The following is a 25011-nucleotide window of genomic DNA, read 5'->3' on the forward strand; positions in this document are numbered from 1 at the left end:
CTTCAGTTGTTGGTACTATTCAGAGAATACCTTTTCTTCTTCTTCTTTTATTTAATTGAAGTATAGTTGATTTACAGTGTTGTGTTAATTTCTGCGGTACAGCAAAGTGATTCAGATATATAGATACACACACATACAGATATATACACACACATTCTTTTTTTATATTCTTTTCCAACAATGCCTTTTCTGAAGAGAGCTTCCTTGCCCAAGGTCAGATTGCTTTCTGAGGCAACCTGTATTTGACTAATGCAAGTATATAAAAGGCCTACTTTTATATAAAGGCCAATATCAGCTCTAGGCTTTCCAGGGGGGTCAGTGGAAGTCTTTATTGGGACTGCATTGAAGCTCAACTTCTCCCTAAACCTAATTCTGCTTTCTTCCTCTCCTTTCCACAGGAGTTAATTCCAAACCAATAAACATCCTACAACTGAATCTTTATCTCAAAGTCTGCTTCTCTGGAAACTCAACCTAAGAGAGATTCTTATTTAATATCTAATATATATATATATATATTTAATATCTTACTTAATATCTAATATATATATATCTTATAGTTGGACATGGGTCTAGAGTTTTAGTGAGCTAAGCTGGAGATATGAATTAGAATTTATGAGCATATAACAATTTAAGCCCGTTAGAACAGATGAGATAAACTTAGGTGTGACTATAAACAGGAAAAGAGGAGGTTAGAAGTTTGAGCCCTGAGGCATGTTAACTTTTAAGAGTCAGGGTAATGAAGAGGAACCATCAGAATAGACTGGGATACAGCAGCCAGGGAAGGTGGGGAAAAATCCCAGGAGACTGGTGTACTGGACGTCAAATAAATAAGTTTTTAAATAAGAAAGGAATTATTAACTCTATCACATCTTATTGATGGATAGAGTAAGATGAGGAATTGATTTGACAATGGAATGAGCATTGAGACCACAAAAAGAGCCATATCAATGGATTGGTGTTATTAAAATTCTGATTATAATGGGGTCAAGAAAGAATAGAGAGAAAATGATGATGACTTTCTCCAGGCAAGTATGGATACCATATTTGAGAAGTTTCTGCAGGGAAGGGAAACACAGAAATGGGTAAGTGGCTAGAGTGGTTTATCAAGGACATTTTTTGTTGTTGCTTTGTCTTTAATTGGGAGTTACTGTATCAGATTTTCATGTTAGTGAAAATGATCAGATAGAGTAAGAGACTCTTACATGCAGCAAGGTAAAAGGATGATTCTTGAGCAATATCCTTGAGCAATGGACATGATCTAGTGGAGTGCTTTCAGGTCAGCACAAAGGACACACACTTAAAAGGTGCTGTGTTTTTATTTTGCACTGGGCCTTGCAAACTGTAGCCAGTTCTACTCAAAGGATGGTCTATGGAGCAGTGTCATTCTGCGAAGTGCTTACTGGGGATCATGATGATACAAAAAAGGTAGAATAAATTTCTCCAGAGTAAAATTTAGAGTAGTTTAGAAAAATTTTAAGTGATTTGCCCAGGTGATTTACTATCTGTTGAATCTAATTAAAAAAAAAAAAAAGGCTGTATTCTTTGCTACTTGTATTTTTTTCATTTTTTAAATAATTTATTTAAATGCATCTTTCATTACAGAGGCTTTAGAAGCATTGATATAGGATGCAAGTGAAGGAAACGGTTTAGATAGGAAGAAGGAGTGTTCATTTTTAATTACAGGATTAAAAACAAAACATATGAATACAGGTGCAAAGAGGTTGGTAGATGGGGTGATGAAAGGCTGTAAAAGTCTTCATCCAAGTGTTTGATGAAAATACGGAGCAGGAGAGGTGCCAAAATAAAGCTGTTCTCCTTGCCCGTGAATCTTTGCCTCCAGGCTGAATACAAACCACAGATCATCACCTGCATCCACCTGTCCCACCATCCACAGCACCTCTGCTTAATGAAGCTCAGTGATATCAGAAAAGACTATTTCATCTTATTAATTTATTTTAGGTACTTAATTACTTTCAAAAGAACTTGAGAATATGACTTTATTTCTTGCACCATAACAAGTTTTATAAGATACCAGTCCTCTTTGAGCAGAAAATAAGATAATTTTTACCCGTTTCCTATGTATCCTACTTCCTGTTAGAGTGTAGGTCAGAGAAAGAAGTAAAGTCTAACTCCACTGAAAATATAAATTTAAGTCATAACCTAATCTCTTCTGGAGCAAAATCTCACATTTTTTTTTATCAGGTTTATTTCTTTCTTAAGCAAGGAAGGATCAAAGAAAAAATGATTTAGAAAATAGCTATTTAAATATATCAGACCTAGGATTCTCCTTCTGACACTTCTCTGGCTTCATGCCTATGAGCATATTGTTGTCTATGGAAGATTTATACGAGGCTACGTTATGCCTTGGGAAGAGGAAGATACATATGTGAATAGAGAATACATAAAAAATGCATTTTCCTCACTTTTGGCAGCTTTGAATGCCTAGAGATGAAAAATCATCCCTAGATAATAGACATACCTTAGTGTCAAGGACATCAAACTTTTTTTTGAAACTTAAACATATCAGAACATCTGCTTTAAAAGAGAAAAATTTACACTAGAAATCAGATTTAATTTTTGCAAACAGTGGTTGCTTGGCATTGAGACATCTCTCTCTCTCTCTAAAATATATATTAACTATTTCCTATCTATTTATGTATGCTATCCTCCATATAAACTATAAATTATACTTTGGAATCAGGTAACCAATATCAGTGTTCAAAGTATTTCAACTTCTATGACATTATTCTTTTGAGATAATGTTAATGATGAAAGACCCATCTGAAATCTAGTACAAGGAAAGATGAAAAAAATGTATTTTCTACTATACGAAATAAAAATATAGGGGAAAATGAATGAGCTTTTTATTCCTCACACTTAGGAAAATCAGGGCAACCTACTAAATAGAATAAGTCATATATTATGAAATTGAATGGGAAATAGCCATCTTTCAGTACAATCTCCAGTGTTAATCTATATAGTAACACATCAATGTTCAAAGAAAAGCTTCTTAGATGACAGAAGAGCAAATCTCCAGAAAGTGTATCCAAAGTGATCCCCATAATATAAATGACACTGCAAAATCTACAGCACAGGGCTTATGATTCATGCACATTCGGCTGCAAAACATTCATGAATCATAAACTCCTGCATCATCTTCAAGGGAAAAATATATCCTATTTTACAAGACATATTCATCAATAAATAAAAGGAAAAAAAGAAGAAAAAAACTCTCAAAACTTCTAGAACGTTTCAAAGATATCAGAAAAACAAATTAGCACCTGTTACAGGACCTGTTAATGCAGAGGGATGGCTTGCATTTCATTCATACTGTTCTGGAAATGGATCAATTCTGTAGTGAGATCAAGGCAGCACAAATTTTCCTTCAGGATGAAAAATACTAATTCTTTGAAGCATATAGTTTAAATTCTACAGCTTTTTGAAACTTTTTTTTTTTCTTTTTTTGCGGTACATGGGTCTCTCACTGTTGTGGCCTCTTCCGTTGCAGAGTACAGGCTCCGGACGCGCAGGCTCATGGGCCTAGCCGCTCCGCGGCATGTGGGATCCTCCCGGACCCAGGCACGAACCCGCGTCCCCTGCATCGGCAGGCGGACTCTCTACCACTGCACCACCAGGGAAGCCCCTGAAACTATTTTTAAAATGAGAAAAATGGCTAAAGATGAAAAGAAAATGCATGTTGCAAGCTGACCAAAGCACCATCTTGCACTTATACCCAAGTAGTTTCATTAGTAAAATGCATGTTTTTTTTTCCTCAGATGATCAGAGGTGGCAACATCTTACTTTTTGGTCTGCTTCACACCACTTTCTACTGTTTTCCTACTATTTGTGTCTGAGCTGTTTTACCTGCTTTGCAGTCTTCAGGAAGGAGAAGCCAGGAAAAGTGGTTCAAGCTGCCAGAGCCAGTCAGCTCACTGATAAGTGGAACCAGAAGGTTAAAGCAGTGGTTAAATTAAGTTTTCCCAGTGTCAATGGACATTACATGTATAATATTTTCCTTCACTTTTGTAAAGAATCAAGAAGCAAAGAGAAGAAAATAAAATCAAGGCTGATCAAGCACACCTTAGAAAGAAAAGAATGATTAGTCTTGTGGGTAGATCTACTCTGCTATTAAAGGGATTGTTTGTAAGTCTGAGCACAACTGAAAGAAATAAATGAACTTCAATCGCTAGGAAAGGCAGAATAGAATAATGAATAATAGTATATAGCCTCTATATCAGAAGAGATGGAATCCCCACTCGGCAACAGGGTTCTGTTTGACATTAGAAAAGTTACTGCTTTGTTGGGAGTATGAAAGATGAGGAAGCTTTCAAGTGCTTGGTGTAGTTCCTGCCTGATAGTAGCACTAAGTTAAAAGTAGATGTTGATGCTATTATTATTAATATTGATGTCTTAGCCATCTATCTCTTGGGCTTTCTAAGTTTCACTTCGTTCTCAAACACAAGTGATCATTCCTTCTCAATGGAGGAACTAGTAAAATCATAAAGTAGGTGAATATATTCTTTGGATTGTATCTGTTACCAAAGCTGTTGCCCCAGAATCATACCCCTGCCCCTCCCTTGAATGGAAACCAATTGCTCTTATCTAAGTTTCAGGAGGAAGCTGCAAAGAGCAAAATAAGAACTGCTTAGAATCAGCCAGGCCCCAAATGGTAGAAGACTTGACTTTCAGTAGACTTTGAGTCTCATTATATCCTCATTGTAATATATTAGCATGGTAAATGACATACCCATCAGCACCATGACAGTAGACAATTGCCATGACAATGACTGCAAGAGCCCATACAAGGACTTAAAAGGAGTATTGCATCAGCTCCAGGTCCAAACCACAACCCTGTTCTTGGATAAGTCATGAATATTCCTCCCACTCTTTCCATTTCCCTACCTTTTACCTCGACCCTCCAATATATATGGTGTCTCTGCTCAAATTGGCTTGAGAAATTGATTTGCAAACTAAGTTCCCCCTTCTCCATTCTTTGGCCATTGAATAAAGCTTGTGCTGTTCCAGTCTCAGCTTTGTTTTCTTTATTGGCTATGCCAATCTGATCAGAAAAAGAACCTCCCTGGCGAGACAAGGGGTCTCAGCTGGGCTAGGACCCCCAGTACCTGTGCAGGTGACAAGTTTGGTAACATATCCATTCCTCCACATTTGATATTTCACTTTTCTATCCATTATTCCAAGTGCTCAGTACCTTCTTGCTCACTTTTACAATCTTAAATCTTAAACCTTAGTATGAGTTAACGGAAAAACAAAAATGGCAATGTTCATTCTTCTTGGAGAATAGCAATAAAAATACTATTAGTTAAGAACTTTTTCTTTTTTCATTTTAGGTACTGAGTTACCTAATTCACATGCTATCTCATTTAATCTTTGCTTCCCTACCCAAAAGACAACAACCTCCCCCCGTTTCCCAAGCTCTTAAAATTCTGTTTTTTGATTATACCAAAGGATAAGTTAGTCCTTGTTATTTTATTTAATAAATATGTATTGACCTAATATAGGTACTTATATATATATATATGAACTATACCTTAATAACTAATGTTGCTTCTGTTTTCAACTAGCTAATATGAGACCCAGAGCAGATAACAGAGAATTTTGACACAGTTTAAATAAATGATCATTTATTTCAATTTAATATACTAAACTAACACTAAGTCTTAGGGGTACAAAATATTTTTTCCTTTTTTTTTCTTTTTTATATTTTATTTAAACATAATGGACTTTTTGTTATTTGTTTGCTTGTTTTGTTTTTGAATGATACTCAACTGTGTATTACCAGGGTCAGAAACCTTTTTTTTTCCCTTAAGTCATTAAAATGCTTGTAGGCCACCTGTGGTCTCTTCATATTATTCTTTATTTTTTTTGTTTTCTTGTTTCACTTTTATTTGTTTATATTTTATTAACAAACTTTTAAGAATATAAAAACCATTCTGGGGCTTCCCTAGTGGCGCAGTGGTTGAGAGTCCGCCTGCCAATGCAGGGGACAGGGGTTCGTGACCCGGTCCGGGAAGATCCCACATGCCGTGGAGCGGCTGAGCCCATGAGCCATGGCCGCTGAGCCTGCGCGTCTGGAGCCGGTGCTCCGCAACAGGAGAGGCCACAACAGTGAGAGGCCTGCGTACCGCAAAAAAACCCAAAAAAACAAAAAACATTCTCAGTTTACCAGGCATACAAACAGGCCACTTTGCCCAGAGGCTATAGTCTGTCAATCTGTGCTCTACTATATCTGTTCTTTATTTTTGAAAAAATCAAACACTGTTATCACTTCAAGTCACTTATTTTTCTACCACTGCTCATTTTCAGAAATATGTCCATGTGTCAATAAAATAGAGAATTGGTAGCAAAAAAAAAGAGGGCAAGGAGAAAAACATTTTAAATCAAGGAACAATTGCCAACACTTATTTTCCTCTAATCCCAATCCTTCACCCTTACAGGAACACGATGTGTGCAAAGAGGGTCTTATCTTTACTCCATTTCCATATATATGTTTGTTATCCATTTTGCAAAGTGTAATTGAACTTTCCTTTGGTATGACCTTACCAGCAACAGGTGAATGGATCATTTGATTCAAACTTGTTCATAACTAAGATTTGTTCTCTATAGTCAGTCATAAGCTTACTGCTGATAAATGGATATTTTGATTATTTGTAGAAGTATGAAAGAAACTAGGTTTTCCATCTTGAATAAGCCATGTTAGAAGCAATGTCAAGGCCTTGAAAATAATACACTTTATCATTTTGCTCAACTAGTAATGCAGGAGAGTATCACAACTAGGAACCTAGGAATGGAATGAGGCAGGTCCAGAGTTGATTGCTTTAAATGCCAAATGCTACAGATTTGCACCTCCATGATATCTCCTAAATATTTTTTTTCCCTGTTCTTTCATTGTAGGTGCAAAAGTTAAGACTTGCATAATCCTTATACTCAGATCAAATAAGGAATCTCAACTTTTGGGTAACAAATTAACTGGTTTTATTTCTTCCAGGATGCTATCAGGCTATTGCATTGATCACCTCCATTTTTGGTGTGTAGCTGACTTCATCAATAATGTCTCAATTAAATCTATAACTCTTACTTAGCAAAACTGTCTCATTTTTATTTGTATGATGCATTCCTCTTTATTTTAAAACAAATTATGTTTCTGGGGACTTGGAGTGAGGAGAATGTGATCTTCTCACTCATTAATTTTTCTTCCTTTCAATATCACTCTGATGAGGGAATAGAAAGGTTAGAGAAGGAAATAAAAGAATTGCCTGTATTGGATTGCACCAAATTATTGTGGACTGGTGCCAACAGACTCCACTGTTAAGGGACACGGCCCCAAGCAGCCATCTTAGGAATTGGTCATACCTTGAGAAATTCTTCCGTATCTTCTACAGAACGCACAGTTGGTGGCTTCTTGCTGTATATCTTGGTGTACATGGCTTTTTTCTCCACATGCTGCAGCCCCCTTAGTTTTTATTTATACTTAAAAGCCTCAACTCTGACATCTGCGGACCTAGGCAGGATCCATCTCACCTACAACACTGGAAAAAGTCTTCAAGGGAGCAGTTCATGCCCTCTTGCTGACTGCCCACTCCATCGTGACATCTCCTTCCAATGCCCTTTCCCTTGTAAATGCACTGGCTCAAGTCTAATCAGCCATTCAATTAGAGAACTGGATGTCAATCTCCCTTTCTTTCTTATGGATTTTCTTCTCTTAGTCTAAGACTAAGAGAAACACTGAGTTACTAAACACTGGAGCACCAAAAAATTTACCCTCATCTATTTCTATGGTGAAGTTTTCCAAGACTGTTGGGGTATCTCCTACCTACCCTTGGAGAGTATTCTACCAAGAACCAAGAATTCTTTGAAGTAGAATCTAGGAATTTAATTTTTTTTTCCTCAAATGTGCTTTATCCAGGTTATAATCTAAATTCTATTCTATATCCTCTATGTTAGAAAGGATAATAACAGTCAATTACTTTTTCCTTTAACTACTTCTTCCTGAGACCATTATATTAAATCATATCTTCTCTCAACCTTTAGTATTTTTTACCCTCATATAACACCATAAAATTAACCTTCAGAAAACACAGAACTAATGTAATATAAAACATATCCACCCCCTAAAACATCGGAAAAGAATAAAATTTAATAGTTTTTCTATAGCCTAACCCACAATATTGTGATATAGTAGATAGAGCTAAAACAGAAAAAAACTACTCTGGCTCACAAATCTTGCTGTTTCTGAGGTGCAGTTTCCTCATTTGCCAGATAATGAAGATAATAATATCTAATAATATTGGTCTATTTATTAGGGTCAATGATGGCTATAGGGGAGCAAAATTTGTCACTCCAGATTGTGTCTCATTGGCATGAGTATTAATTTAGGTTGATTACTTTTAAGACCCAAAAAACTCAGGAAGAGCCTTTGACCTTCCCTCTGCCTAAAAGAATGTAGATAGAGGACCTGTTCCAGGATGGAAGCTACCCCCATCAATAACTACAGTATGAACTAGGTGTGTAGACAGGGACGAACATAGCAAAGTCTGTTAAAATTCGTCTCTGTGTCCCATTGTCTCTGACTCATCCAGCCAACATTTATTTACCAAATATTTGCTCTTCCATATCCATGTGTATAGCCTTCCTCCTCTCTGAAGTCTCAAACCACTATCCCCAACATTTTCTTTTGTCATTAGTTGAAGATGGCATTTAAGATGAGGGTTTCAGCTATTTTGGTGAGTTACTCAGTTTTCCTGGGTCTCTTCCATGTATAAGTGTTATTAAATTTTTTTTTTGATTCTCTCCCATTAATCTGTCTCATGTCAATTTAATTCTCAGACCAGCCAGAAGGAACTGGAATGGTAAAAGGAAATTTCTTCCTCTCCAACATGACCAAATGACATGATGCATTATACATATGTTGAAGAGATATAACTTTTTTAGCAGGTTAAGGTAACTGACTTTCAATACTGTTATCACAAGTTATAAGCAAAAACTTAAAAATAAAAGCAAATAAATTATTGAGAAATATTATGGTAGAAAACAAGGACAATTAATAAGTTGAATTAAGAGAACTTATAAAACATTCTGATTTGTCAAATTCTACTGAATCAACCAAAATTTTTTATTTATTTTCTCTTTGCGGTACGCGGGCCTCTCACTGTTGTGGCCTCTCCCGTTGTGGAGCACAGGCTCCGGACGCACAGGCTCAGTGGCCATGGCTCACAGGCCTAGCCGCTCCACGGCATGTGGGATCCTCTCAGACCAGGGCACGAACCCATGTCCCCTGCATCGGCAGGCGGACTCTCAACCACTGCGTCACCAGGGAGGCCCCAACCAAAATTCTTTAAATGTATGTTTTAGTTTGTTATTTAAAACAATAGACGTGCACAGGATTTGGTATTTGGACAACAAACTTTTAACCTTCCATCTTTAAGAATGGACTATATGAAATATGCACAGATCAACTATTTCTAAAAAGACTGTTTATCAGTAAGCTGATTTTAAGGAGCATATATATTTTCTCTTTGTCCAGAAAGTGAAATAGGCAATATTCTGCAGTCGGGGTAGGGGTGAGGGTGATTAATAGATGGAGACTTCTGAATGTTGAACAATGGTTATCAGCCAAACCATAAAGTGGCCTCAGTGTGGAAAGAGTACCTGTCCCCTAACAGCTTGAGTAGGATAAAGAACAGAAAATGGAGAACTCGCAGGGATACTTCAAGTACGTAGGCACAGTGGGTAAGCACATAAATGTTTAACCATAATTCTTAGGATTTTGTCCTATCTTTACAGCTTCTTAGCACAATGAGCTTGAAAAAAGAGCCGTTTACTTTTTGTGGCTCAGTTTCTGCATTTGTAAAGTTATGATGATAATAACAATAGATCCAATTGCTTTGGGTTTTTATAAGAATTAAATGGGAAAACATGCGTGTTAAAGTATACATATTTGTTTATATATTTTAGTATTCAAAATAAATATTTTGAAAATATTGGCAGTCCCTTCATAGGGAAAATAAGACATCCCTGACTCACTGAATTTTACCATGAACTTGTGGAATTATTTGCCTATGTGAAGATTATACATTCTTGACCTATTAACTCAGAAGTATAGCCAAAATTTCTTTGGCTATGGGGAGAAAATATATAGATAGATATTACATGCATCACTCCAGGGTAACAGCAAATAACTAGGTTTTGTTTTTTATTCTGTTGTGTTGTGTTCTGTTTTCCACAGCAAGCATTGCCCTCAATCAAGAGATCAGTAAAATTCTAGACAGAGGCTGTTTCATCAGTCTGAGCTGTACCTTGTAACAGTCACTGCCAACTAGTGATGGGCATAGAATGTGAAATTTGGCAACAAAAACCTAGCTATTTTAACTGATTCACAATTTAGTACTTAAAAGTGAGTGTGCCATAACAAACACCCAAAAAATAAATAGCAGTGACATCAAGAGAGAGGAAGGTAGTGAGGAAACTGTTATTGGATGCTGTAAGGATGGGAAATCATGTTAGGCAGCAGTTAGCAAAACTGCTGTTTGCAGTAACTTGGAAAGCAAAAGCTGTACGAAAGGCAGTCATGGCTCTTGACATCAGACTTAACCATGTAATTAGTGTCTGCCTCTAGTGGAAGGATTACACATGATTAACCCACTAGCAGCCTTGTGACTTGGTTTGGTGGATGAAATGTGGGCAGAAGGGTCCTATGTCACTTCTGGGAGAAACATTATGAGAGGGCATATGGTTTACTGTGCCTCTTTTTTCACTCTGTCAAAAGAACAACATTGCCACAGATAAAGGCTGAAGTTGAGTGAAAATGATGAACAGAGCTGGAACTGATTCATGATGGACATAACAGGAAATAAACTTTTCAGTTATAAATTGTTGAAATTTTGAGTGTGAGTGTGTGTGCATAATATAAACCTAGCTGTCCTTACCGAGACGATAAGGAAACAACTTGAATAGTGCCTGCCCCATTAAGTTACACTTAAGTGTTATTATATAACTATTATTATCATATGAGTATGAGAATGATGGTGATGGTATAAGAAGATTCTGTATGTAAGAAAGAAGGATTATTCTAATGGTAATAGGGCTGAGTCAAACACTCAAAGAGAATGTGAGCCATGAATTATAAGGGTAACTTGGATGGAAACAATGCTCTTGTAAAGATAAATAAAAAGCTGAGACTTATTGTATTTGGGTATAATACATAGTCCTATTTGGTAGCACTGGCTCATCTTTAGAGTGATGAAAGTAGATCAAAATTTCAAGGGACAAAGATGCAGGAAGCTGTTGGAGTCAACACATTTTAGTGATTTAAATCTTGGAGGAAATTGGCTCCATATAGAGGGGTATTGTGGTAAAAGTTTAACAACTGGCTCTGGACTGTAGGGTACTGATTTGTTGCATTTGCTAATTTCTGTGGCATAAATACACCCACCATGGCCAATTGCAAGCTATCAACGTGACACAACTCAACACGAAGCTGGGGAGAAATGCACACAACTTGCTGTCACGATCTCAGAGCCCGCTCTGGCTCCAGCACACCAGTCTTACAGGCTTCACTGGCAGATCAGAATTACAAAGGAGGAACATGCTTAAGAGCAAGATCTGACCAAATCTGGAAGGAAAAACCCCACCTAATACTAACCCTGATCAGCATAAGTTCGAAAATTAAGAGTTCTGGGTAACATTTTCCTCCACTAAATGCCATCAATACAGCAGCCAGGCAAAACAGCCTTAACAGGCTGAGGAAAATCACAGCCTCCCAAACAACTTTTAGATAGAATGAAAGGAAAATACCTACAAAGGGAAAGGAAGTGGGGGGTGAACAAGGATTATTCTCTGAAAAGAAACCACTTTGATCTCAGTCAAAACAGATTATTTTGAAGTCAGTCCGCTGTTATCTTCGAAAATATATTTCCCCACAAATCTTGTCTTTCTAAATTGAGCTATGAGTCAGCAGTGGGTAGTGCCGTGTGTGAAAAAGAGAGGATGTAGCCAGAAGTACCTCTAATGCATTCTGTTATTACAAGTCTTTGGAAGAGTAATTTGATGGAAGCTTTTCAACTTTTAGGTCACTAGTTTAAATTCAGTCTCAGTTGATCACGAGCCAAAGTGTATGGCTGGTGGCCTGTGAAAAATGCCTTGATGGTGTCACCCTAGTTCTTTCTAATAGAGACTGCCACTTTGTAATTGGCACCCTTTATTTTGCTTCTACCAGAAGCACAAAGGGTGAATAGAAATGTCATTTCAAGTATTTTCTCAGATTTTGTACTAGAGATATTTGAGATATGAAAAAGGCCAACTCCTTTTCATCTTTAACTCACAGGTAGAATTATTCTCCTATAATATGGTACCTAGATATTTCTGGGATTTATTGAAACAAAACCTGAGCCAGCTTACAGGTAAAAATATATCTTACTCATAGAGAGTTAAATTATACAAAGGCACATTTTTAAGAAATATTTAAACGTAAAACATGTAAAATTTCTTGGCCTGAACTTACAAATCTAAGATTTATTTTTCTTTTCTTCTTGTTTAAACAAAATAAATCCCCATATATGTAAAGAAGGATTTTCATTATTCTATAAAGGTACTTGTCTTCATATTTGGTTTTCCATATTTTTTATCATTTTCATGACTTAACTAAATGTTTTCTTCCTCCTAAAGAAACTATAGGTTTTTTTTTCTTCTATTTTGACCATTAAAATCCCCCAAATTTCCTTATTACTAATATGTCTACTTTCGTATAATTTTGTTTCCCATCTTTTAATAGTAAATGAACAACAAAAGCAAATTCTCTCTAGTTGCCTGGAAAAAAGCAACAAAATAAATACGAGAGCAGAGGCAAAGAGAAGTATCTGGTAATGTCAACCAAATTTTTGGCAGCCTCAGATAATGAGTGGGATATAATGGAATGAACCTTGTTTTGGAAATAATGATAATTCAATCAGCTGAGTTAGGCCTCATTTAATTTCTGTAAGGTTCACTTTCCACATCTAGATAATGAGGTTGATATGTTTCATTATTTTTTACATTCTTTCTAGTACAAACATTCTATGGAATCTTCATTTTTATATCATCAGGGTTTGAGTGAGAGGGTGTCTGTATTCAGATGACATTGAGCAAGATGCCTCGTGTTGCCTCATTTGATGGTAAAGATCGATGCTGGGATTTTCTTAAATCATCACATTTAAAATCTCTCTTAACCTTCAAGGCCAGCTTCCTGAATTCTCATGTCAACACCTCCTGCCATTTCCATATAACACCAGGAGATGATAAATCCTCCGTCCTCTGAACATCCATAGGTAAAATAATATGTCATGTTCTGGTCCTCATGATTTTTATGGTAAGTGACAGTTATTATCAACACCATATGTAGCCTAACTTGAAGCTGTAGATTCAGTTGAAAATGCAGCATTTTCTGGCCAAATGTGCTTTAGTTAGAAATGTATAAATTGAGAAAATCAAGCTATGATTCTGCAAGTAACTCATATGCCCATGAATCTGGAGCTGCAAATGGAAATATCACCTAAAGCTATCCCATTCATAGAAACAAATAAACTGAGGCACAGCAACTACAAGATTCGCCCATGGGCACAGAATAAAATTGTCTGCCTCAGCAATAGAATGCCTACCATCAGCCGGTGAATCTAAAGTCATTTTCTATACAGAACACTGCAGCAAAAATAAATCCTGCTGGGGCAAAGGAATCCAAGACAGAAAATAATAGTCAGCTGCAGACTCTTTGGATGCAAAGTACAAAATATTCAAGTGCATGTTTCCAATCCCTTCATTATCTCTTGTAACGATTGCAGCTAATCCCTGCCAGCTAGCGTTAGCTCTTCAACAGTGGCAATCAATAGAATAGATTAGCTGTGAAAACCCACCATCCATATTATCCCTGCTTTCCTTTCCAGATGGAATTTTCATTCACTAGAGTGTAATCAGACATGTGAGGTTTTCTCCTCCGCCATGCACAGATATAAACCCATTAGCCTTCAAGGTTGTCGCTAGAATTTTTTTTTTTGTCGCTAGTATTTTATACATATATAAGGAGCATACCTGTAGATTTAATAAAACAGCGCCGACCCTCATGGCCTCACTCATTTCAAGGCTATACATCAGCTGTGGGAAGCGAGGAGGGCTTTGATTATTTGGAGGAAGCACTTCAATGTACACAGTGCAGATGGAGTGCCTGCAGAGAAAGAGAAGCAAACAAGAGGGGTAAAAATCTACATCACATTTAATGACAGACTGAATTTGATATTCTGTTATTGGGTTTACAGGAGAGGAAATTCTGAATTTTTATAGGAAAAAATAAAATAATTCAAAATGAAAGGATGGAAAAATAAAGCTACCACCAAAAGATGATGTTTTTATGAAATTATCTTAGTAAAAGGAAAAATAATGCCTCAGGTACATGTTTTTCCTACTTAGATTAATAGTGTGAATTAAAAAGGAATAGCTGTACAAATAAAGCTAATAAATTAACTTGACTTCTGACTTTATTTTGTAATGCTTCTCTAATAGCAAAAAAAATTCTATAAATACCTAGTAATAAGAGTTGGTCTTGGGGCTCTATTCCTATTAAACCAGCAGAGAGAGTATTGATTAAAATAACACAAAAAACAAAATATGGGCTGTGTTTTATTAATTTTGTTGCTGACATCAGTGGCTTAATGAAATGCATATCAAGAGTCAGGATCATAAAGTAATCATTGTGTAAAATAGTTGCAAACAAAACCAAATCTGTTTTTAAGTCTTCTTTAAAGAGTTTAATATAAAAATTTAGAAACTAGATTTAATTGAAGCCTTAGATTGATGGGCATTGTTTTTGAGGGATAAAAATATATTCTATTATTATAAGGACAAAAACATTAGCATTGACATAATCATCTTTTTTGATATGTCTAAACTCTGAAATTTCTTTACACAGCAAAAGCTGAAGATGTTCAAGGTTGGTACAGAAGAAACACTGGCAAAAATATATCAAATGAGACCTGCGAATTTACAAAGTTAGTTTTCTATCTTGAAGAACATACCACCACTGCCTGAGATGTATGCTTTAAACTTATTTTAACAAAATCATGCCTTTTTATTCAAAACACATTTCTTACAATTTCTATTTGGGGGCTAGAATTTTCTTAAAGTAGCCCAAAGCTCTTTGCATTAAGTGCATCAATTAAAAGACATGGTCACCAAAAACATTTTTCTGAGATTATTCTATAATAGTTTACTTTGAAAAGCCCTTAAGAGAAATACAGATCATAGGCACTGAAAACGATTTTTTAGCTTATCACCTTATATCACCTTATATTATGCCGAAGTCCAAATTGTTTCTGAACATATTCTCAGTAGAATAGATACCTATAGAATATTAAGCACCTCTAAAAAGCTGCAGTGACTTTAAAAAAATTTCATACTTAAATTCATCACAATATTGTTCCAAAGTAATCTCATTTTAAATTAAAATCTCTTAGACTTCATAATCAGTAAAAGTATCTGCATTCTTTCTTGCTCTGATTTTATCTCATTATTAAAATTTGCCAATAAAATTAACCAAAATATAATTGCTTTTCTGTTCAATTTTGTTTTACAACTCGTGCTTTAAGGATAAAATGTTAAAGTAGATTAAAATGGATGATGAAATGCTGCTTATAAACTTAGCGGTATTAAGTTTAGCTTATAGGTACTATAATGGCTAGATGAAAAAGAAAAATATCAGCAAGTTATAAATTTAGTGTGCAAAGAGTCCCACTCTCATATTGTAGGAATACATTAATTGTCAATATGAGGTGGGCCTATTATCCTCCCAGGTGGTGATCTGGTTCCAACAGCCATCCCAAGATATACACTATTGCTGATATTACCCTTCGTAATCCTGACTTTTTTTAGTGTCTGTTACTTATCAAGTGATTTAAATATTTTATAAATCTCTTCCTTTTTGCTGCCAGCACATTCTCTATGCATAAGTCTTATAACATTTACCCTATACCACATTGGTAATAACCCTAGCTGAGTGACGTTGAGCACTGGATTCATAACCACACATTCCTGGGTTAGAATTTTTATGCTATCACATGTGATCATAGGCAACTGACTTCTTTCAGTTTCACTATTTCCATCTGATAATTAAGAATAATAACATTAAGATTAGCATAAGGATTAAATAAGATTATACGTATGGTGTGTATGTGTGTGTGCACATGTGTGTATGTATATATAAGTATATACACACAAAGAAAAACACATTTATCAGTTATTATTGTTAACTGTTCAAAATAAGGCTTCTTATTCTATTCTGTGGAATGAACTAAATAAGCTTATATTTACCTTATTAACATCCCTTAAAATATTTTAGACATTTTAATCACATCTTTTCACTTTTCTTGGCTAAAAACCTACAGGCACAGTATCCCCTCTTGCCTCCCCAGAGTGGAGTGTGGTAGTGTTAGGGTTCGGACATATTGGATCAGAATCTTTTGATGTGGGACCACAAATCTACATTTTCCATGGATATACAAGGTTTTTCTCACACACACTTGATTCAGAAGACCATTGTCCCAGAAGTTCATGGGAAATATAGCATGTAGACTCACCTGCTTTTTAAGTTAGGAGCCCAGGGGATTCCTCTACAAACTGACCTAAAACTCTCCTTAATAAGCTTGGAGGCAAGAGATTCCCTCACTGATTAACATTTTCTTTTTGACATAGAACACACCTGTACCCCAAATTCAAAGTTTCTTTTCAAAAAGTTAGAGCATTCCTGCTTTTGATATTTAGAACTTCAGCTTACTGATGTGGAGTACTTTATAAAATCTTTACCAGAATATGGGTCTCTTTCTGCTCTTAAAACTATAATTTGTACTAAACTTATTGTACTTTGTATATTTCCTTATTTTTCCCCCTTTGAATATTTTCCCATTTTAGAGGGCTAAACTGTTTATATCCACAGCACTACAATAAGGACCTCTAACTCAGATGAAGCTTGTGTCTTTGCCACAGAGAAGAAAAATTTTAAATGCAAAACAAAAAGACTATCCCCAAGGCAGAAGACAGTGAACAACTATGGTCCAACATGACCGTCTCCTTCATCTGCCCTTACTCCTTTGCTTCCTTTGCTCCTTTCCACAGTAATTCAAATGCTAGAATTGCTAATCATGTCCTCCACCCCCACAAACACACACTCCTGGATCTTAGAGTTATTTGGGGAAGATCATAACTCAAGGTCTTGCATTTTTCATCTTTAACATCCTGACACTTCCCTACAATGTGTTTAAATAAGCACTAACCTTCGTGATAGCTATTGCCTTCTAAAATGCTATCTCCTTTTTATCCCTGATGTCAGCATAGTGTCAGAGTTAGCTTTCCTAAAATGAAATGCCAAGAGTATTAACAATAAAATGATATCATTAATGCTGTAATAAATAGTAGTAATTCAACAGCATTGATCAAGCACATAATAAAACAGGACAGTCATGAGGTAAATAATAAATTATAATAAATTCTATGTGAACACTCTGTATTACATTTTATAGCTAGTCTTAAATGCATAAAACTGAGAATCTATATAATACCAATTTTATTTTTGTAATATAGCCAGTATAATGTAGATAACTCTCTATTTCTAAACATAAAAATCATAAAGTTTTTATTTCGCATTTGGTAATGAGGTCAAAGTAGAACAAGAGAGGTGATGTAACTTCTCAGATAATCGTATGATTTTAAAAGACCCTAGAAACCATCTAGTTTAACTCCCATTTTACAAAAGAGGATTATAAAATCAGAAAGATTAAGTGACAGATTCAGGGTTATGAAGTTAATTAGCAACAGCAGATGAACTAAAAGGCAAGGCTTCTGTATTCAAAATCTGCCTGTCCTTTCTCCCCACATCCTACAAGAACAAAAGTGGGAGGTAAACTGAAGACATTTTAGTTATCTGATGTGTATTTCTGTGGGGAGTATAAAACATCCTTGGTTTGCAACGAAGGATGTTATCTCATAGGAAATCACAAATTTCAAGTCTTTGGATCAGGTTATAATATTACAATCAATTTTAATTATTTATATCATGAATAAAACTTCATCCATAACACTTTGTTTTTAAGAACAAAATAAAATATGAATAAAAAGAGGTTATGAAGATAGACCTAAGAAGCTTTTACTTCAGAAATGGTAGAATTTTTAAAAAGTCATATTTTTTGGACATATTTTTTGGACAATATCATTGTCCATATTTTTTGGACAATAGTACACAGTGGTACTGAGGTGATGTCCTTGACACTTAGAGGATTGCACAATCTGTATGGTAATTTTCTTTTCAATGTGTCAACATACTCTACAGGGTGTCTATTTGTAACTATATTTCTACATTGTCTCTAAGATGAAGGTTCTAGGTATTTATATTGCTTTCACTAGGAGACTTAGGACAAAAACCTTATCTTTTCTTCCTTTGTCTCCCACCAACATCACACTAAAAAAGCTATATTTACATTTCAGTGTTTACAGGTTCTACTTTACTATTTTGGAAGTACACACAGGAATCCATAGGAGCAAAAATTTCAGACTTAAAGCTAAATAAGATGTCAGAGAAATTTCTCAGGGGAAGTTACAGGGACAAGATGTACTTAGGTACATGGTGTTGAGAGGAGACTGAAGGGGACACAGGCAGAAGTCTAACTAGAGACTTCTAATTAGAAGAGGTTTTCAACACTAGAGAACAGTGGCTTGGACTGCTATGTTAATAATGAAAGTAGGGGGATTTGTTGGTTTCTGAGTATGTTTTTAGGGTAGAGCTTAGAGTTGTTGCTCAAGATTATATTTGGAGTTTGAATGAAGGATAAGCATTGAGGATGGCTCCAGGGATCTTCGGCCAAAGTGACTGCAAGTTTGGAGATGCTTTATACCTACCACATATTGGACATTGAAGTCACCAAGCATTTTGACAAACATACTGTTGAAATGAATGCCAAGCAGACTAGAACTAAACTCTTCCGCAGTGACCTGCAGGTCTGTAGATAACAGTGGGAGATGAGTATTTTCCTCTATAGAGGAAATACTATTGATCTCTTAAGAATTCTTAACCTTTGGGATTGATTTTGGTAAATCATATTTTCTTGAAAAATTATCCATTTCATCCATCTTTTCAAGCTTTTACAGCTATTAAAGCAAAGTGGTCTTTTAATGATTCTTTAAATTTCTTCTATGTTTTTTCCCTCTCAGAATTTATTAGGTAAAGTTTCACTTTCTCCTACTTTTTTTGATTAGTTTAGCTGATAGTTTATAAATTTATTTATGTTTTTATTTATTTATATTTCAAAGAACCAAATTTGGATTTATTTATTGGCTTTAGAGATGTTTACAACTAATTCATAGTCATCAAACTTATGAATTCATTTTTGTGTTTCTTTGTGGTTTTTGCTTATTTCACTTATGAAGTATCATAACAACTATATAAAGCCTTCACAAAAGTTTCTCAAAAAGAAAAGCATGGACTAATTTCACTAAATAAAATACCAACAAATATAATCCAGCAGTTTATTTCAAGATTAAAATACCAAGGCCTACTTGGATTTATATCAGGAATGAAAAATAGATTTATTATAGGAACTGTATTAAGATCAATCATCCTAGCACTGGCTCAAAAAGAAAATTCATTATTGTCTTCATAACTGAGGATATTTATTTGACTTGAATAAATGACCATTCTTATTTTTAAAAAGTCAATAAAATAAGAATAGAAGAATGTTTTCTTAACATAATAAAATATGTTTTTTAACCATAAACCAATATAATAGGGAAATGTGGGAGGTATTCCCACTCAAATCAAAGTCAAGACAAGCATTTTTATTGCAAGTACTAGCAAATGAAATTAAAGGGAAGAAAAAAAATAGAAAGACATCAAACTATCACTACTTATAAAATATATTCTTGGATAACGTGGGAACATGAACTGGAAAACTACAAAAACATAAGAGAATTAAATAAGAATGTGGGTTAAAATTAATATAGATTAACAGCTTTTACATATGTGTCAACCAACTAGAAGAATGAGGAAGAAGAAGTCTATTTACAATAACACCAAAAGATGAGAAACAACCCAACAAAAAAATGTATAGGACATATATAAAGAAAATATTTTTTAAATAAAATCTACTAAAGGACACAAAAGAAAACATGGACAAATGAAGAGACAGAAAGTTCTTAGAAAGATTCAACACCAACAATGTATAATTTAACCTAAGTAATTAATTTATAAATTTAATGTGTTGCTAATAAAAATATGGTAAAAAAACATACTTAAGTAGCTTATATAAAGTCAAAAAAATTAACAGAAAGAGGAACCAGGAAATTTTTAAGGAAGAAAATCAATGAGTTAAGTTCACACCACTGTGTTATAAAGCATAGTTTAAAATCTTAACAGTTAAGATTGTGTGATAATAGCTCATAAAAAAAATAGGTGAAGTAATGGAATAGTGGAGAAAGTCTAGAATCACATTCAAATACATAAGCAAAGATATAATAAATGTAACATCTCAAATTAATGAGTAAAAAGATGAACCAACCGATATATTATGTGAAAAATGGCATAGTTGCCTGAAAAAAAATACTGCTGGATCAATACCTCCTATTGTACAGTAGGATAAATCCTAAATGCAACAGATTTAAACATACAATATGAATACACAAAGTCACTAGTAGAAAACACAGAATAATTGTAACCTGGGTTTAACAAATCAATAGAAAGATGGGCAAAGATTGTGGACACAGAATTCACAGAAAAGGTAATAAAAGTAGAAAACACAGGAAATATACTCAAACTCACTCATAAGCAAATGGATAAAAAAATAAATACTATTTTTTTAACCTATCAGGCTGGCAAAAATCCAGAAGTTTGATATGACACACACTAGGGAGACTGTTTAGAATTAGCCATACTCAGACCAGGCAGTTAGAATTGCAAATTGTTATAAGCCCCATAGAATACAATTTGGCAGTTCTCTCTAAAACTTACAATTGTATGAACCCTTTGGTCTAACTTCCGGGAATTCACTATACTGATATACTGGCACACATTCAAAATGATGCGAGTTCGATGTTACTTATTTCTTCATTGTCTGTTAAAGACAGACTGACACGTAAAGTCTATCAACAGTGGATTTCTTAAACTGTATTACATATATATGAAGGAATATTATGTAGCTGTGATTAAAAGTTTTAAGGGAATTATCCAGTATTCATCTGGAAAGAACCCTAAGATACACTGTGAGGGTGAAAAATAAACCAGCAAGGTTCAGCAATGTATTAATATTAACTTCATATTTTCTTAAAATGCATACTGAAAATCTGGAAACAAACAAGAAATCAATAAAAGGGATATCTCAGGGATATCTCTTGGGGGTGGGCAGATAAATGTAGTTGTAACAGCTGGAAGTCTTTTTACTTTTTTCTCTCTTACTGTCTCTCTCTCATATATATCTATGAGATTATATTATATATACACAAATATATAGATAGATTTTCTAGATAAATTGTATATGTGTATAAAAAATTTTAAAATAATTACTCTGACACTGAGAGATGGCCTCAAAACCCTGAGACATCACGTATTACATGTTATCTGTGACCTCTCACTATGAGCAGCTCGCTTTTCGCTAATAAAGCGGACACATGCCTCTAATATTTCCCCGTTCCCACTCCCCCTCCCAACAAAGACTTGCAACCTTCACATCTGTGAAATCACAGTTAATTATTTTGTGGTTTAATCTTGACTTTATTGTACTTTTCCCACAATTTGACCAAAGAAGAATATGCAGTTCCTGAGAATCCAGTCTCTCTGATTTTCTGATCTAATTTAGGTGTTTATAAGATAAAAGAATGCTTGTGGCGCGTCTTAAACTTAATTTGGGGGTTTAAACTGGAGGGATGAAAAGACTGCATTGCTTCTGATATAAATTACCTTCTCTCTGCTGGAGGAGCATTATCCGCTGCTTGGATGGTGAGTGCATAAGTCCGCCCAACTATCAATTCCACCCCCGGAGCGATGGTGATAAGCCCTGTTGTTTTATTGATGACGAAGTCTCCCTGAGCCCCAACCAGTATTTCATATGTGATCTCCCCGTTTGACCCTTCGTCTGGGTCGAATGCAGTGAGCTGGAATTGAAAATAACAACATAAATCCTCTTGGGACTCAACTTCTCAACATTGTGTCATTTTTTTTCACCCAACAAAAGAAGCTTGCTTTCAAGCACACACACACAAAGAAAGTAAAAAAAGTTCTCTCAGCATGTACACTCTTGTTTTCTTGAATTGAGGCTACTGTGTTCTAACGCTGAAGCAATCACATCAGGAAAGAATTTTTTGTTCTTGTGAGAGTGATAAAAGATTTTGAACCTTGAAGATTATTTTAATTTCCTAAAGCAAAAAAAAAAAAAAAAAAAAAAAAGGAAAGCCTGTTCCTATAGGAATTTTTTTTTCTCTGTCTTATCACCTGTTCTTGACACATAAACACATATTAATAAGGACGGAGGCCTGGAAAAACTGAATTGCTTTTATTATTCCCATCCTTCCTTTGCTCTAATTTTTTCCAGTCTTAATGTTTTCCTTCCCATCTCCCAGGGATTCTCTTGTTCTGTAATTCTTTTTACTTACACATGGGTTTAGCAAAAATTCTTATAATCTTGTTCACAATGACTTATAAAGGATTGATAAGGCTTAGCGTATTACCTTTTCAAAAGCAAACAAATGCATCTCCAATTGTAGAATATCTAATTAGAAAATAAGAATATCAAGCCCAAGAAATATTTTTTTTGAGAAAAGGGATTCAATTTAGAGTCCCTGACATAATACCACATGAGCATCTGTAAGGCTAAGTTGCACATATTCATAATCATTGCAAATGATATGCAATAGTTAAAGACTATTTTGGGTCATTATATATGAAAAGAGAATAACCATTATTAATTTCATAAAGCCAAATTAAGGTCATTATGATTTAATATGTTAAATAAGCCTCATGGACTTCCTGATAAATATAAATTTACTTAAGGGGGCCAAAAAAAAAAAGATTCTACTGGGAAATCTTATAATACGCATTTTACAAAGAGTCACAGAATTTTCTGTTTTCATCCTTTGACAGATAAAGAAAAGAAAGCTGGCCTCAGTTTACACAGAAGAGGAAGGCAAAAATTTCCTGTTAATAAAACACACAGGGTTGTAATAAATAAAGCTGCAGAAAAAAAATTTCTTATTTATTGACATTACGTATTTCTTATCCATGAGTTTCACTTCTATAAAGTAGCAGTTCTTTGTCATCCACAGACTTCTTTGGGCAGCTATGGGACATTTTGGTGCACTTTCTTAGATAAAATGCAAGTGTACACATTTACCTTGAAACTTAAATTCAATTTCAGATATGCTGTGTTAATTAATGGCCCATTCAAAGGATCATGTTAACTATCCTAATGAAATGTAAACAAAGTACTTTACGCACCTCATCGTACTTAAGGGGATATACTGTGCATAGCCTATTTCTATTTTTATTATACACTGCATTTAGAATGATAATGTGCATAGAAATAGCAGCAACAAAAATAACTGAGAGAAAAAAAGGAAATTTGAAAGAGAGGAATAAATTCAGCTAAGTCTGAGACTGGGTATTTGGGGGTGAACAGATGTGGCTGCCAGAAGGAAAGGCATTTCATGAAACGATTTTGGGACTTACGTGAGGATGACAGACATAGTCCTAAAGGCAAAGGAGAAGGAAACAATTTGCAGAAAGTCAGAATGAATGATATATATTTATGGAGAACTATTCAAGCCAGACTCATTCTCTTTTGTGTGTGGACAAAATTAGAAAATTAGAGGACAGGGGTAGCAGAGGAGAAATCAATTTTGATTATAGTAAATCACTTAACACAATGTCTCAGGAAATCCTAATTAAAATTTAGCTCAAACTGGATTCAATATTAACATTCTTCCTGGGACTGAAATCGGCTAAAGGAATTTAGTGATAAATGGCAATGCATCAAGTTAAGAAGAAGTGTTGAGAAATGTGCTTAAGGGATATAGGTATTATGGTTGGTCTTATTTAACATTTTCATAAATGATATTGGAAAGGAGAAAGCTGGATGATAATTAAATTGAAAAAGGCACCTGTCTGGGAGGTGCTGTAAATACCAAACAGTACTGCAAAGCACAGGTGATAGAAACAACCCCAAAACTGCAGAGGCAGCCAACCACAGATAAGATAATATATTCAGGGAATACAACTAGTGCCAAATAAATCATTAGCAAGTAGGAAGTTTAACAAATAAGCCAAATAATGAATTCTATGCTTGTTACTCAAATAGCTTTATACAAATTTTCAGACTTTCAACACTAAGTAATAAAAGAGTGGGTCAAGAATCCATTTAATTGAGTTCCTATACATGTAAACAAAAATATTTTAAAGGAATTATTGGTGGTCCAAGATTAGAAAAGAGCTGAGACACTGACTCAGAATACCCTGAAAACGGTAACATCTTGTGAAAAACCCTGAAACTAAACTATGGTGGGGATTTAATTCAATAACAACTCAATGATCTTGTGATCAGTGGTCTGTGAGATTATAGGTATATAAAGCCCGTTCCTAATTTAATGGGAAAATCTGCCCCGTAAATAAAAATGCTTTAATTTAATTTTTTTTCATCTTCCAGTGCATTTTAATCAAACTTCCATCATCAGAAGAGTTCTTGTAGCATACAGTGTTAGGATGGGCATGTTGACTTGGTCCTACAAATGGAATATCCACAGATTTGCACTTCAAACATGTATGAAAAATAAAATATATAATATTTATCTGTATAAATTTCCCCACTAATCATGTTATCTTTAAAATAAAATACTACCTCTGTCCAATAAACTAAGCAGCCTGGAGTCACTAAGCAGACATCAGCCAAATGACATCCATTTCTTGAAAACATTCTGGGAGAAATACTGGAGACAGTCAAATGCTTA

The 25011-nt window shown here is 34.8% G+C and overlaps 1 protein-coding gene across 8 annotated transcripts in view; it reads right to left on the bottom strand.

The window, feature by feature from the left end:
* PCDH15 (protocadherin related 15) overlaps positions 1–25011 on the bottom strand; it is a 727135-nt gene that overhangs the window by 255851 nt on the left and 446273 nt on the right. For all 8 annotated transcript variants that reach the window (XM_033841882.2, XM_033841881.2, XM_073793727.1 and 5 more), the window contains 2 exons: positions 21974–22167; positions 14077–14209 (listed from right to left, as the gene is read on the bottom strand). In XM_033841882.2, the coding sequence (XP_033697773.1) occupies positions 14077–14209; positions 21974–22167 (327 nt within the window). The remainder of the gene's footprint in view (positions 1–14076; positions 14210–21973; positions 22168–25011) is intronic.

The sequence above is a fragment of the Tursiops truncatus genome, chromosome 16, assembly GCF_011762595.2.
Source record: "Tursiops truncatus isolate mTurTru1 chromosome 16, mTurTru1.mat.Y, whole genome shotgun sequence".
NCBI lineage: Eukaryota > Metazoa > Chordata > Mammalia > Artiodactyla > Delphinidae > Tursiops > Tursiops truncatus.